This window comes from Vanacampus margaritifer, chromosome 11, assembly GCF_051991255.1.
Source record: "Vanacampus margaritifer isolate UIUO_Vmar chromosome 11, RoL_Vmar_1.0, whole genome shotgun sequence".
Lineage (NCBI taxonomy): Eukaryota > Metazoa > Chordata > Actinopteri > Syngnathiformes > Syngnathidae > Vanacampus > Vanacampus margaritifer.
This window is the reverse complement of record NC_135442.1, coordinates 18,807,031-18,822,014: the sequence shown is the minus strand read 5'-3', so window position 1 is coordinate 18,822,014 and position 14,984 is coordinate 18,807,031. Positions and strand designations below refer to the sequence as shown.

The following is a 14,984-nucleotide window of genomic DNA, read 5'->3' as shown; positions in this document are numbered from 1 at the left end:
TTGCCATGTACAGTCGGAGGTGTGATTCAAACCTGTGACCTCCTGCTTACCGGACAATGCACTTTAGCAACTGCGCTAGTGAGCAGTATCACACCGGCGGAAATTATGATAAGTTGTATGTATGGAAGTGGGCATGGAAAGTGGCACTTAGAAAAAGTGCAGCGTCAATCCCATTTAAAATGAATGGGGAAAAGTTTATATTTAACGTTAAATTGTGCCAATACTGTAAGTAATGTGAAATCAGACGATATATACCCCGGGAGGCGTGAATTTTGTAAGCAAGTTGAAGTTTGAATGTTGTAAATCGGAACTAATATGTGGGAATTGTTACAGGGCAAAAATGTGTGGAGAATAAAAATCACAATAACAAGCATTCCCACAAATAAAAATATTATCATGGAGAACTATTGAGAAACAGCAGAACTGCAAGCATGGTGAAGCAATCACTGTATTTAATATTCTGCGTTAACTTATTTACAACATGCAAGAAGCTGCTTCCATGTGTCAGTCAGTTGATGCTGCTTATTTGGCTAGCAACAGAATTCTAATGAGCTGAGCAGCTTCACACAATATCCATGCGTTACTGAACAAAGACCCTATCACTTCTTTTCTGCATTTCCTGACAAAAACGTATCGTCCCACCTCTGCTACTACCTCCAAAAGTGGAAAATGTCCACTTCAAATTTCGTCCTATGTAAAAAAAATAAAAAAGGCAATCCAACATTAACTTAATTTTTTATGGCTGGATCTTCATCAGTTAGACTGCGGTCGGGTTTGAGTTTTGGATGAATGAGTTGTTTCTTGTCTCTGGGGTTGTGACATGATGTCAATATGAACCTCTTGATTCAAACAACATGCTCAACATCTGAATTAGGATGATAAAAATAATGCGCGTACATGAGAGAATACATACAAATGAATATATAGACACGTGCGTACACACACACTAAGTCAGTCACGCACGCTGGCTGGAGCTGTAAAAACTAAACAAAGCTAATCACATTAGTGTCCTCTAAATGAGATCCAGACCAGTCTGAGAAAAATGTCTTTCTCTTCCCCAACCCCCTTTGCATGCCCCTCTACTTCGCATTTCTTCGGATTTGTTTCTTCCCGTTAATCCCTCAGTGGTCCTTTCACTGTGTTATGGTCAAAACATTAGGCACTGTTTGCACAAATATTACATCGACCGGTTAAGCGGTATAAAAGATAAATGGATGGACATGGCTCCCAGGTGTGCCACCAGGAATTTGTGAAAAAAAATAACTTTCACTTATTTTCACTTACTTTCACCTCTATTATCTATTTTCTGAAACCCATGTCAGTCGCTTATGGTGCCCCTGCACGAGACCACCAAGACAGCATCCATGTGGAACACTTAACTTAATTATGAAGATGTAAATTGTAGATTATCAAGCCAACATAAATGTTGATTTATGCACTTTATATATTATATATATATTTTAATTAACTGTGGCTGGAAAATGCCAAACATCTACTACACATTTTTTGTGGATTTTTGTTTCATCTACAACCATAGTTTTTGTTTGTTTGTTTGTTTGTTTGTTTGTTTTAAACAGTAAGTCATTATTGATTATTGTAGTTGTAGTTGGTTCAGCCACCAACATTTGGAAATATTTTAATATTGTCGTTGAGCACTCTAAACTGTCCATGGGTGTTGTGAGTGTGAATAGTGAGGATAAGTGGGAGGAAGGAAGGATGGAGGAAGGAAGAAAGGAAGGAAGGAAGGAAGTCAGGAAGGAAATAAATTTAAAAAACTTTAACTTAAAATGTTGAGTTTTTAAAATGTATTATTTGTTAATATAGCTATAAATGTATATGTTTTTAATGGACCACAATATTATTCATAATATTTGTCAGACAGCAGCACGGTGGCTGACTGGTTAGCACGTCCGCCTCCCAGTGCAGAGGACGTGAGATCGAGTCCGGGCTTCGGCCTTCCTGGGTGGAGTTTGCATGTTCTCCCCGTGCTTGCGTGGGTTTTCACCGGGTACTCCGGTTTCCTCCCACATTCCAAAAACATGCATGGCAGGTTAATTGAACACTCCAAATTGTCCCTAGGTGTGAATGTGAGTGTGGTTGTTCGTCTCTGTGTGCCCTGCGATTGGCTGGCAACCAGTTCAGGGTGTACCCCGCCTACTGCCCGAAGCCAGCTGGGATAGGCTCCAGCACCCCCGCGACCCTAGTGAGGAAAAGCGGCCAAGAAAATGGATGGATGGATTTGTCAGACATGAAACATAAAAAAAAAACATGTAAGCAATTAAATGTAAACAATTCAAACACAAAATACAGAATTGGATCCTCAATGGGGAAACAAGTCATTTTACCCACCAAGCCAATAATGCAAAATATAATATATACTCATATGTTATGACATTTCTGTGGAAAGCAAGTTGTATGTAAATGTAAATTTCTCATCTCTGAATCCATCTGTCTGTATCACTTTGTGTGGTTGTTGTCGTCTGCGCTCAGCACGCCTGATAATCGGCCGTCTGAATCAAATGCACGAATAAGCAGACAAACACAAAAACTCACTGTGGACGTGTCCATGCAGCTTCTGGCATGCAACTATGCACGCACACACACACGAAACACACATGCATACTGCCAGTGTGATGGCAAGTACGTTAATAATTGATTCATCATTTCTGGTCAGCATGGAGGCTCTCCGCTTGTTGTCCACATTTCAAAGCTGAAATTCTTGTTTCCCGCATTAAACATTCCAAGTGCCATCTGTGCTCCAGCATGGATGCCCACGCGCACGCTCCCAATCCTGGTGTACTCATGTCACAAGTCATGCGTGCAGTCACTCTCTTCAGTCTTAAGGGGAAAGTCAAGCCCCCCAAAAATTATTGACAACAATAATTTATATGCAGCCCCACTAGTCTAAATACAATATTCTGGTTAAAATTGCGTTTGTAGTAGCAGCAAAATCAGCAGGCGGCCATTTTGCCACTTGCAGTCAACTGAAGACGACATCACAATTGCTCAGGTCTAAGCTAACAACCAATCACGGCTCAACTTCAGAAATCAGGTGAGCTGTGATTGGTTGTTGCCTAAGCCCCGAGCAACTGTGATGTCATCTTCAGGCGACAGCAAGTGGCAAAACGTCTGCCCCATGAGGTGGATATAAACGGCTGGATTTTGCTACTTAAATCATATTCCACAAATGTAATATTAGTCAGAATGTCATGTTTAGACTAGTGAGGTTACTTATAACATATTATTGTCAAGAAATGTTTAAGGTTGACTTCCCCTTTAATGCAATTATATAATACACTGTGTTGCATATTGTTGCAGTGTGCCATCTTCTCACTGTAACAATACTGTGCAGTATATTAAACCATCTAAAAATGCAGTGTCAGAAGTGTTCAGGAGTGTGTGCTTGTCTGATTTCCAATACGCCACATGCAATGTAACTGAGTTCACAAATGGTTGATACACTTGGTTAAAATATGAATGAGTAATAACTAGTTACACAGTAAAGTGTGTCTTGATAATCTATAATAAAGTAGTAGCCAAAAGAGTAAACAGTTCAACTAAAATATATATATTTTTAAATATCCCAAAGAGTGGAATGTCCAGTGTGTTGGTGCCGCACGGACCCGTCAGACGTGGCACTGCAACAATGCTGACCACTGTTCACTGTTCACCGACGTCAAGCCCTAAAGTACACGTCTGCGCCCATCCGTGCTATAAAAGCCTTCAGCCCCTTATAATTGAAATAAACAATATCTCCGCTTAATTACCGGCCTGGGCTAATTAAAGAATGGCCGTGGTCCTCGGCCGGGCCTTTAAATACACCAGTGGGACGCAAGAATGCAAGACACAATTCAAACAGGCAGAAAATAGCCGGGACTCTGTGTAATTTTGGTCGTGGACCGCAGAGGGAAAAATGTATAATTTAAGCCAGAAATTATTCAGTTAACATAAATGGTTGTTTTAAAAAACAAAAAGTATTCATTAGAGAGAAGCCGGAGGGAGGCGCGTCTATTTTGTCTGTGAGGCTGCATGACTACACACTCTTGCATTTACTGTGTATGCGTGTTTTTGATTTTGCCTAGGTTAAATCAAGTTGATGTCTGTGTGTGTGTGGGGGGGGGGGGGGGGGGTGCATGTGTGTGTGTTGATACACACTGGCCGTAAGTGACTCTTGCTGCACTCACATTGTTTTTGCATTCTGTCTGTGGCGTGTGGAACAGTACACCTTCATATCCAGTAGGTGTCATTTTGATTTGGAAAAAAAAACAACACACAAACCCTGCCATGACAGTCTTTAAAAGTTGGGAGTCAATTTAAAAAATAATGTTGATTAATATTCTTGTTTCATCGTTATAATAATATTTTGAAGTCATTTACAATGCCTTCTGACTTTGATAGTGTTCCTTAATATCTCTCTCTGTCCTTTCGCCTGCTTTTATACACTAGAACCCCATTTGCCTAGCAACCAAAACTAGATAGTAAAGTGGTAGGTTTACTCCGTCGCATTTTCTTTAAAACTTTGCGAATGAATTGTACTTGTCAGATTGAATTGAATGCAACACTTTTAACTTTTACATTACATTACATTTTCTATTAATGCTTTTACTTTTTTTTGGTTCGACAGAAAGACTTCTGCCTGTCACATGACCCTGTTTCACAAATCCAATGGAAGCACTACTGATTTTTGACTCCATTTCACCAATCCCCCTAAAAAACCCAGGCAGTCACATGACCACACACACACACACACACACACACACACACACACACACACACACACACGCACACGCACACACACACACACACGCACACACACACACAGTCTCCACAGTACCACAGAGAGGCAAAGTTTTTTAAGTGACTAATTTACGTGGTATGGCAGAAACAACAGAGGAAGCAACGGCGTGCCACTCAGAGTCAGAAGGTTAGAACAACTTACAGACTATGCCAGGCCTTCTCAAATAGCGGGATGGGCCTCGCAGGGGGGGTTGCAAAGACTAGCGGGGGCATGTGTGATCCCAGGGAACTTTTTTCTTCTTTTTTTTGGGCTGTACTACATTAAGGAGGAATTGCACATCCACTACAGTAGGTGGCAATAGAGCTTTATTTGTCAGAGATTGTACCGAAAATATTAGCTCCTCTGCAGAAGTGAACCTACAACAATTTTAAAGATGAATGACACTTTTAGTCATGGCAGAGAGTTTGCGAGGTGGGGATGAGGTTAATGCGGGGAATGGCCAAATAAAATATTTGAGAAGCACTGCATGGGCTATGAAAAATAACAATTATGTCATGCACTTTTATCAGTGTCTGCCTATTGCCTATTAATGTCTACATTTCAGCCTACAAAAACGCGTCTTGAGAAAAGATTTTTTTATGGTTTTCTGTTTAATATCTACTTGTTGAGTCAATTCACAAATGTAGACCAAGAAATTCAATTTAAGACCACTTCTTGCAGCGCAATTCAGCGGTATTATATTAAATATTTTATATTATATATTTATTATATTTTATTGTATTTAAGCTTTTTTTTTGTCTGTTCATGCTCTAATTTAAAAAATAAATATATAATAATAATGAATTAGTTAACTAAATATTTAATTAAATATTTTTATCTTATATATTTATTATATTATATATTTATTTGATATATTATTTTTTTTGCCCATTCATGCACAAATTAAATAAATAAATACATAAATACATATATAATTAATAAATAATTAAATAAATCTGAAATGACAGAGCAATTACTCAATTATTGAGTACATAATAAAAAACAAAAACAAATCTTACTTGAGTATAATTTACTTGAGTATAATTTTAGGCTACGTTAGCCACCTCTCTTCTAGCATACAAGTGGCCATGCGAATGTAACCAGGAAAACGAATGAGCAGTTGCTTGTTAGCTTGAACATTTATTTTGTGATTTGTTTTTTATAAATAAATCACCTAAAAAAAAATTATTGTCGACGAAAAAGTTTTTTGTTTTTTTGTTCATATACGGTAAAAATGCAACTTGTTGGAGAGTTCAAAGTGGCTGTTTATATGTAGCTCCCAGAGAAAAAAAAAATTCACAATGTTTTTAAACATTTCTACTACTCCTCGTGAAAATTGTTTCACAGGCAACCACATGAAAAATATTCAGAGAGTATCGCTCTGATGTAAAAGTACCTTAAAACTAAAAGTGGTTAGTGACTTGTAAGTTGCATCCAGTGCATGTTAGCCTTCACAAGGCTTTGCCAGGCGAGTTGCAGGCCTGATAAGAAGCACTGGCCTTGAGGCCGTAAAAGAGGATTTATCTTCACCAGTTTGTTTACAAGTCAGGAAGAAAACGACAAACTCGATCACATTGAAGCAGCATGTTCATGTGTATTTACGCATCCGCTAAATTGAACCGGACCAGCAGCTGATGACACATGAAAACAGTTCAGTTAAGATTTCGAACAGATGGAAGTGTCTTGGCAATAACTGTGTCGCTTGGTTTTTTTTCATATCAGTGCAGTGTTGTGCATGCAGGAGATCAGGAGTGAGTGTTACTGTCGTGTTGCAGATGACTTCCATACGTGCAACACTGTTCTACTTCATATGCATTCTTTGCACGTACTTAACACACACACACATTCACATCCAACATTTTGTTGTTGACTCTGTCTTGTGTTTTCGAAACATATTAGTGCCACTGTAACATTTACTGGTAAAACGTTCCAAATACAGTGACCAACGACTTTAACAAAATGTCTGATCATGGTAAAAAGACAGTGGTTGTCTTAAACTCACTAGCAGTTCAGTGTTTGCCTTAAAAGGAACTCTGACTGTCATGACAAGTTTGGTCTATATAATTTATTTGGTGTTTACTAACATAACTTTGAGATTCATTTTTCAAAAATAATTTCCAGTTTAATACGTTTTGTAAAAACTTTATTATTAGGCCTATAAAGATAGCAAGTTAAGTCTCGTAGCGTTCCTAAAGAAACAACATGCGAAGAGTTTTGATCGTCCCTTTAGGAACGCTATGGAGGCTTACCTTGCTTTCTTTATAGGCGTTTCACATTGCTCGGCAGAGAGCCAGCCGCCATTCTACGTCACTACGCACGGAATGCGTTGCCACGTAAATAACAATGCCTGCGTACGTCCCAATAAAGTTTCTACAAAATGTATTAAACTGAAAATTATTTCTCAAAAATTTAACTCCTAGTTATGTTAGTAACAACCAAACAAATAATATGGAGCAAACTTGACATAAAGACAATACAACCATTCAGTATCTCTGTATAAACACTATGATTCGATGTAAACGCAACAGTACAGTGCTCATCATCACTGTAACAGTACTGCTCTTGCGTGTTCGTAAAAATACAGTAGCTGCTATTTGAAACACACGTAACAACAACAAGGCTCTCTCTAATGGTACAGTGTGCATGAGCTCAACCTTTGGTGAGCCAAAGTCAGCTAGCTAGCAATATGCTTGTGGCGGTAGGCTATGTCAAACTCAGGCTACATGTATTTTCAGGGGCACATTTTAAACAAACTGAGTACACAGCATGTACAGTACCGTGTTGTTGCTGTTCCTGTGCACTGTATTTGCTTACGGAATAGCTAGTGACTAGGCCCAAGTGAGTAACTTGTTACTTAAATGCTTTCCCAATATTATATCTTCTGTGTGGGAATTTGGTACAACTCAGTAACTGTTGTGAAAAAATCTGATTACAAATATGTGTTGTTTTTTTTACTAACCCAAAATGGGTCCGGTTGAGAATCACTGCTTTAGAGTGTGCTTGCTATTACGATACAGTTTCTACTGTAAACACTTACAGTAGCGCATGTGTACTCACTGGAGCACAACAGTTTTATTATAAACACTGTTGGGTAGGTTTCCATCCACCCATTTGTATTCAAATTTTCAAGAAATTCGAAAATAAAACCGACTGGAAACGCTAGAAATTCGAAAAAGGGCCCAAAATTCGCAAAAAAACATTTTTGCGCTTGGACGGAGTGGATGTCGAAGCGTATTAAAAAAAAAAGGAAAACGCGAATTTTGGCTATGGAAACAGGTTTTGCGAATAAACGTTGATAAGACCAGATACAATGTGAAACGCCTACGGAGCGTTCCTAAAAAGGGCCGATCAAAACTCTTGAATGCGTCTGGTGAATGAGAGCACGGCGTGGGGGAGGGTGACTCTACCGATTGCATTTTGTTTCTTTAGGAACGCTACGAGACTTAACTTGCTTTCTTTATAGGAGTTTCACATTGTTCGGCAGAGAGCCAGTCGCCATTCTATGTCACTACGCACCGAATGCTTTGCGACGTAAATAATAATGGCGTTGTATGTCCAAATAAAGTTTCTACAAAATGTATTAAACTGGAAATGATTTTTGAAAAATGAATCTCATAGTTATGTTAGTAACAACCAAATAAATAATATGGAGCAAACTTGTCATGACAATCAGGGTTCCTTTTAACTGACACCGATGAGCAATGACAAAGCGAGCAGATTGAAGAGCTTTCAGGGACAATTGTGGATATTTGTAGAGGGGAAAAAAGGTAAATGCACTCAGTCTATGTCTTTGTTTGACAACCACTTCCAACTGCTGCTCATACAGAATTTAACCACAATTCCCCTTATATCATAAAAGTCATGACACTGACCGTGGGCTTGCGCAGCCGAGCTGTGCGAGTAGCCGAGGGCCAGCAGTGCCGTCTCCACTAGCTGCGAGAAGAGAATGTCCTTTCGCACCAGAACAAATTCCGCGTGCTCCTCCCTTCCGTCACAGACGTCGGCCTGGATCCCTCCATCCGTCTGCTCCACCACACAGAAGACGGGAATCATCAGACCTAGCGGAGGAAGAAGAAAAAACTTCTATTAGACTTTTAGTGTCTTTCTAGTGGAAATGTGACCTATCTGAATTGGAAATACAAATGTCAAAAGAAAAAGGATGTAAGGGATGCATCAATGACAACTGAGATGGCATTGCAAAATATCCAAATGTTTTTGGACTTATGGACCACATTCTGAAGTAATGTGAATTTTGTTTTTGAATTTTTGGGGAATTTGCCAAGAAAAAAAATCATCTGGGTGTTAGAGGGATACTTGACTCATTGAGCCATTTTCAGCAGTAAAAAGTTAATATTTTGTCCAGAATTAATTTGACAGCTTCATTATTTTTCATGTACAATTATTACGTTTAAAAACTAAATTTTCTACTTGCTGTCGGCTGAAGATGACATCACCTGTGCTAGGTAACCACCAATCATGGCTAACCAAACCCAGAACACAGGTGAACCGTGATTGGTTGTCACCTATTTTTTAAAACTGGAAAAAGTATTAACTTTTTACTGGTGAAAATGAATCAATGAGTCAAGTATCCCTTTAACTTGCTGATTTGGGTACTGATTTTTTTTTGTACTCCAGTTAAAATATAGCCTTAAACCTTATACTGTCTAGTTCACTAATGTGGTACAGCTTGGATCAACAAACCTTGAAAAGGCTTCCATTTTGACTTGGACATCAAACCATACTCGCTCCGCAGCATGCAATTGGCCAGTTTGAGAAAACAAACAACTCATGTCAAGTGGAAAGTGAAGGTGAGCACTTCTCTGTCAGCCATTCATCAGCTGGCGGCGTGTCTAGCTCCGCCCTCCAAAAAGCATCGCACAGTTCCCTCTGCATCCTGTACTCACATAATGAAAATGTGCACCATTTGGCACTGTCTCGAACGGAAACTAAATACGTAACAAAACTGAAAAGGTTTACCAAGAAAATGAACTTGTTCTTGTCTGCTTCCGTAAAAGTCTTTCAGAACCCTGATGAACTTTTTTTTTTCTATACGTGAAAGCCTTTTGTTGTGGAGCCACCTGTCAGCTGGCACTCGATGAAAGCTGCGTGTGTTGACGTGATGGACTTGAGAGCGTTAGGCAGCGTCCCAGCACTAATAATGCAGCGGAACATTAGCCTCCCTCGCAACCCCCCAACACTTTAGCTCCATCCAGCTCATTGTTTTAATCAGTCAATTCCGATATTTCTATTTCCTTCTCATTAATCACTCCATTCGCGGGCCCTCCAGGCGCTCATGGAGTGAATTACACACCGGAGCGCTGTGCCAATTGGAGTAAGTGAATTTTTCCCCAACAGGGAAATATAACTGTCAACACTCTCTCTCTCTCTCTCTCTCTCTCTCTCTCTCTCTCTCTCTCTCTCTCTCTCTCTCTCTCTCTCTCTCTCTCTCTCTCTCTCTCTCTCTCTCTCTCTCTCTCTCTCTCTCTCTCTCTCTCTCTCTCTCTCTCTCTCTCTCTCTCTGCTCGCCACTGGATGCTCTGGTTTGGATGATGCGACGTGGCCTCAAACCTCTAATCCCTCTAATATGTATGAGGGGGGTTTAAAATAAGACGTGTGTGTGTATGTGTGTGTGTGCGGCTGCGAGGTTTTGGCCAAGACACGTTGAGTTTCCTGACTTCAAGGAAAAGGCTGTCATTATTCCAGCATCGGGAAACCCCTTCCCCGTCACCTTGTTCCTGCTCCTCCTCGCCGTCCCATCTCAGCTCCTCCTTGCTTTGACAACCTCTTCAACTCGTGCTGAAAACCGCTCCGTCTCCGCAAAACCACTCAATTTTACGTTTGTCATTCCAGCAAAAGAACCCCAGGAATGTTTTATGATAAATATTGGGGAGGAGCGCCCAAATGTATAAATGTCCTTCTAATTTTAGTGTGTGTCAAAGGGAAATGGACTCTTTGGGATGAAACTTGGGGCAAACATATGGCAGCAGGATGCACATGTGCAGAAATAAGAATGAAGCTGTCCATGTGAACACTGGATCAATAATCCACAGTAGTCAGTGTAAATCTGGTTTATATGTCGCAGTCATCTTTATTTGCTAAACCCTTTCCTATTCCTACTCGCCTTTTTGTGTTCAAGTGACACTGCCTTTCTAACAGAGGCTCTTGAGTTCAAAAGTCAAATACAGTTCACAGTACAGTCGAACCTCAAAGGCAGGAACATGAGCATCACATTTCAAGAACGCCTTCATCTCAAAGGAAAAAAAGTCTAAATATGAGAAACTCTTTATTGACTGTACCGTGAGGTACTTTTCGCATTATAGTAATAGAAATACTGACATTGTACGACTTAAGAGGCATCATTTTCTGAATTCTGAATTTCATGGCCTAAGTGGTATTTCACCTGAGATTCCACTCTACAAACTTTTAAAGGGTAAAGCCTTCATTATTGTGTCACACTCTCAACAGGGAAGGAAAGGTCAACTGGTGGAGGCCCGCAATCAAACTCTAAGTGGCCCCTCGATTAAGAAAAAAAAAGTGTGGGTGGGTGGGGGGGTTTGATATTAACCCCTTATCGTTCCTCTACCCCCAAATATATGCAGCTCCACAACCAAAAATTCACATATTTTCACATCTTTTCCCCCCAATTTTTTCCACATCTATTTTTTTGGGGGGCTTTTATTTATGTATTTATTTATTTTATTTTATTTATTTATTTATTGTTTTATTTATTTTGGTGGGGCGGGATGGGATGTTGTGGAAAATGTACATTGTAAATTAATTAATTAGTTAAATCATTAAAAATCACAGGCTTGTCCCAATTGCCCTCCCATAGCCTGGTTCTACTGTATAGTTTTAAGTTGTAATATCAACAATCACCACTAGATGGCAGACATTGCTTATTTACACTTACACCGGGTCTTGTAATAATTTTTTTTATGGATTTAAAATGACATGCAGGACAAACATAGTACCTCAATGATATTTAAATTTAGAGTGAATTGAATTGTTGGACTCAATGTTGATTTGCTGTTTAGTGATTTTGTGCTGTCCTTGGATCGAATTTTTCTCAACTGAAGGCAATAGCGCTTTCATAACAGCTGTAGGTGCAACAAAGCACTTTACAGATTTTTTTTTATGTAGAGAGGCCTTTGCACTGAAAAAAACACCACTGACAATCACACCGAGGGACAATACCTCCAAGGGGTCTGAGAGGTGCTCCGTTTTGCCGTAGGCGGGGCCCCGTGGGGCTGCCGTTGAGTTCCATGCGGCCCTTCTTGCCCGGTGGGGGAAGGCTGCCGAGGTCCGGGCTGCCCCCTCTGCGCTCTGGACTGTCCTGCGTAACGGGACTCTCCCCTCCTCTCTCCATCCTCTTCCAGACCCCCAGTGGAGCTCCAGCCAGCGAGAAAGAGGCTAAGGAGAAACACAAAGTTGCATATGTAATATTGCAATGTATCATTTTCATAGCATCACAAGCAACAAATATCACTATTATACATGTCTAATATCCAAGTAATTTATGACAATGGTTATTATTAAACCTAATTTGGCAATCTTTGTATCTAAAAAGACCCATAAAAACATGTTTTACAATGTTCTGTGTTTATCCATTTAAAGATTATAAAACATTTAATGTACAACATACTGGGAGAGTTGGGGGAGTATGATATTTTCATATGCAACAGATTTTTACTCTTGTCTTGCTAAATGTTTTCTTCAGTAACACAGACTTTTTTTTAAATCTCTTGTAGATGGTTTTCTTCTGATATTTTGACTGTCACACAATTGTCATATAATTATAGTCTAGTATAGTTATTGGTATCATTGGCAAACATAGCGCAAAAATATTCTATTGTGAGTTACACTCATCAAAATCCAACCTAATATATACATTATATATTGATAAACAAACATCAAATATATATAATTTTGTGACTGTCTGACAAGTTTTCACTAAGTATCTAAGTGAATATGGTCATGCTTAAATATTATAAAACATTGCATGAACATACTGTGATGGAAAAAAAACATTTCTGGTACTGCCTAAATCTATCCAATAACTATCATTTGTGTCTTGGGTACAAAACATATTCTCAGTATCAGTATCTCATATTCTCCAAACATGTCAATTATTGTGGTCAGGTCCACTTGAACAACTGACTTTTTTATGCTTAGTTACTTTTTTGTAGATCACTGAAAAATTGCTTTTTCCAAATTTTGAGAGTGAGAGGGTTATTTTCATCCAACATGGCGTAATCATCGATTGGCTACAACATTGTCAATTAGAAGCTATAGCGCCACCTGCTTCTTTGACGTGCTGTTTTTGTTGTTGTTGTTTTTTTAACAGACCGCAAATGTGTTTCCATTTCAGACGGATGTTAATTTTAACAACATGAGGATAGGCAAAGATTTTTTTTTGCCTCCATTTAAATATGTTTATACTCTTTGTTTGTGTGAACATAGTCATAGAAATGTAAGAATTGGGGCAGAGACTTAACAGAACATCAGTAGAAATAAACAGTCAAGCTTGTGTGTATGTGCGTGTGTCTAATACAGGCTAATGCATTAGAAGCTGTGCCAGGCCCAGCGCAGCTTGCTTAGGGCCAAATTGACGTCTTTTATTTTCACTGGTGGCCCCTGGACAATATCTGCTGGCATGTGTGGTTAAGGAGAAAGGGCGAGCAAGACTAGAAGCCATGAGTGAGCAGCGACAGAGAGAGAGAGCACTATTAGAGGGTGGAAATGGAGATTTGAGAGGGTGACAACACGGGCGTCTGTGCTGACAGACTTTTTCCATCGATTCGTCAGAGCAAATGAGAATGCATGCTTATTGTTTGAACTGACATTCATGAACGTTTGATGAGAAAGTGCTCCACTCACACTTTTTAGTCCCTCTGCACTTTTTCATGCACCAGCTGTCCAAACCCTGCATGGAAAAACAATTGGCTCAGCCAATTTTAATCAGCCAATTTGTTTAATTAAAAAAATTCCATTTATAAATATATTTAATGTATAATAAGGTTTATAAATATTCATTTATTTCTTCTGATTAAATGTTGCAGAGATTTAGCGGTCTGATTTCACATTGAGACAAATATACCAATTTATAAATGCTATGTAGGCTTTGCTCAAAATAGCCACTAATACAAACTGTGCACATATGCTAATTAGCTGAGCTTGTACTCTGAATTGTAAACGTATCAGCATTTTTTTAAATACATTTTTTAAAATCATTTTGCTAGTCAATATCCATCTATGTTCACATTTTTTTTAAAATTAAATGTCATTGAAATGGCATTTCATGTTAAGGTTTGTTTGCAAAGTGTGCTAACTACCCCAAGCTAACAGCTAACATCATCAATCGACACAGAAAGCTATATTATTCACTATTCAGGCTGCCTGAATGCTATTTTACTTAATCTGATGAAACAAAATCCAAGATAGCTAAATTATTTTTTGGGTAATATTGATTTTGTGTCCTGAATAGCGGCCGGCTCTCTAGCAAGCTAATCATATTGTTCGCAAGAATAAGCAAAGCGGTTATTGCTGATGCATTTGCAAAAGCTTAGCTAATTCATATAACTGCAAATACTCTAAAGGTGTTTGACATTTTGGGGCTAACTTTACACATAATTTATATATTTATTACATTGCTTATTTTGTATTCTCAAAGTTGGCTAGCTGACTTAATGCTAGCCAAAAAATAACTTTACACAAAGAACATAGTTGTTTACATATTTGAGACCATTTAAGTGCATTATTATAATTTTAACTTACGCTTTAAAGACAACTGTGGGACCAAATGAATGCAAATGAACAACTTCTTAAGTATAGATAAAGTTGTCAAAGTAAGATGACATACAGACCCAGAATAGATTCTCCCTGCCCAGGTGAAGTGAGACTTGTTATTCCAAAAGTAATAACTTGAAGATTGCATCTATGTCATCTGTAACGGGCCCTGACCTGTTGTAGAATCATGGCGATGCCTATCAAGAGCTAGCTAGCTGACTGTTGCCGACATCTCGCCATCTAACCTGTACACAACATCAGCATCAGCATCCAGCATCGGGGTCTCTAATCTCCCAACAATGACATCACCTTTTGGTGTTAGGCCCAGCAGATAAAGACTGTTGTGATTTCAAAAGAAAAAACGTTCAGTCTGATTCTCTTGCTTTTAAACCAAACCAAACTACCTGTGCTTGTAGGTTTG

The 14,984-nt window shown here is 38.9% G+C and overlaps 1 protein-coding gene across 4 annotated transcripts in view; it reads right to left on the bottom strand.

Annotated features, from left to right (window-relative positions):
- Positions 1-14,984, bottom strand: part of satb2 (SATB homeobox 2) — a 41,511-nt gene that overhangs the window by 21,838 nt on the left and 4,689 nt on the right. For 2 of the 4 annotated variants that reach the window (XM_077580911.1, XM_077580912.1), the window contains exons 2-3: positions 11,972-12,187; positions 8,650-8,835 (exon numbers count right to left, since the gene is read on the bottom strand). In XM_077580911.1, the coding sequence (XP_077437037.1) occupies positions 8,650-8,835; positions 11,972-12,143 (358 nt within the window). In that variant the 5' untranslated portion in view covers positions 12,144-12,187. Of the gene's footprint in view, positions 1-8,649; positions 8,836-11,971; positions 12,288-13,654; positions 13,768-14,984 lie in introns of those variants that run through there. The other 2 variants (XM_077580909.1, XM_077580910.1) reach the window with 2 other exon arrangements.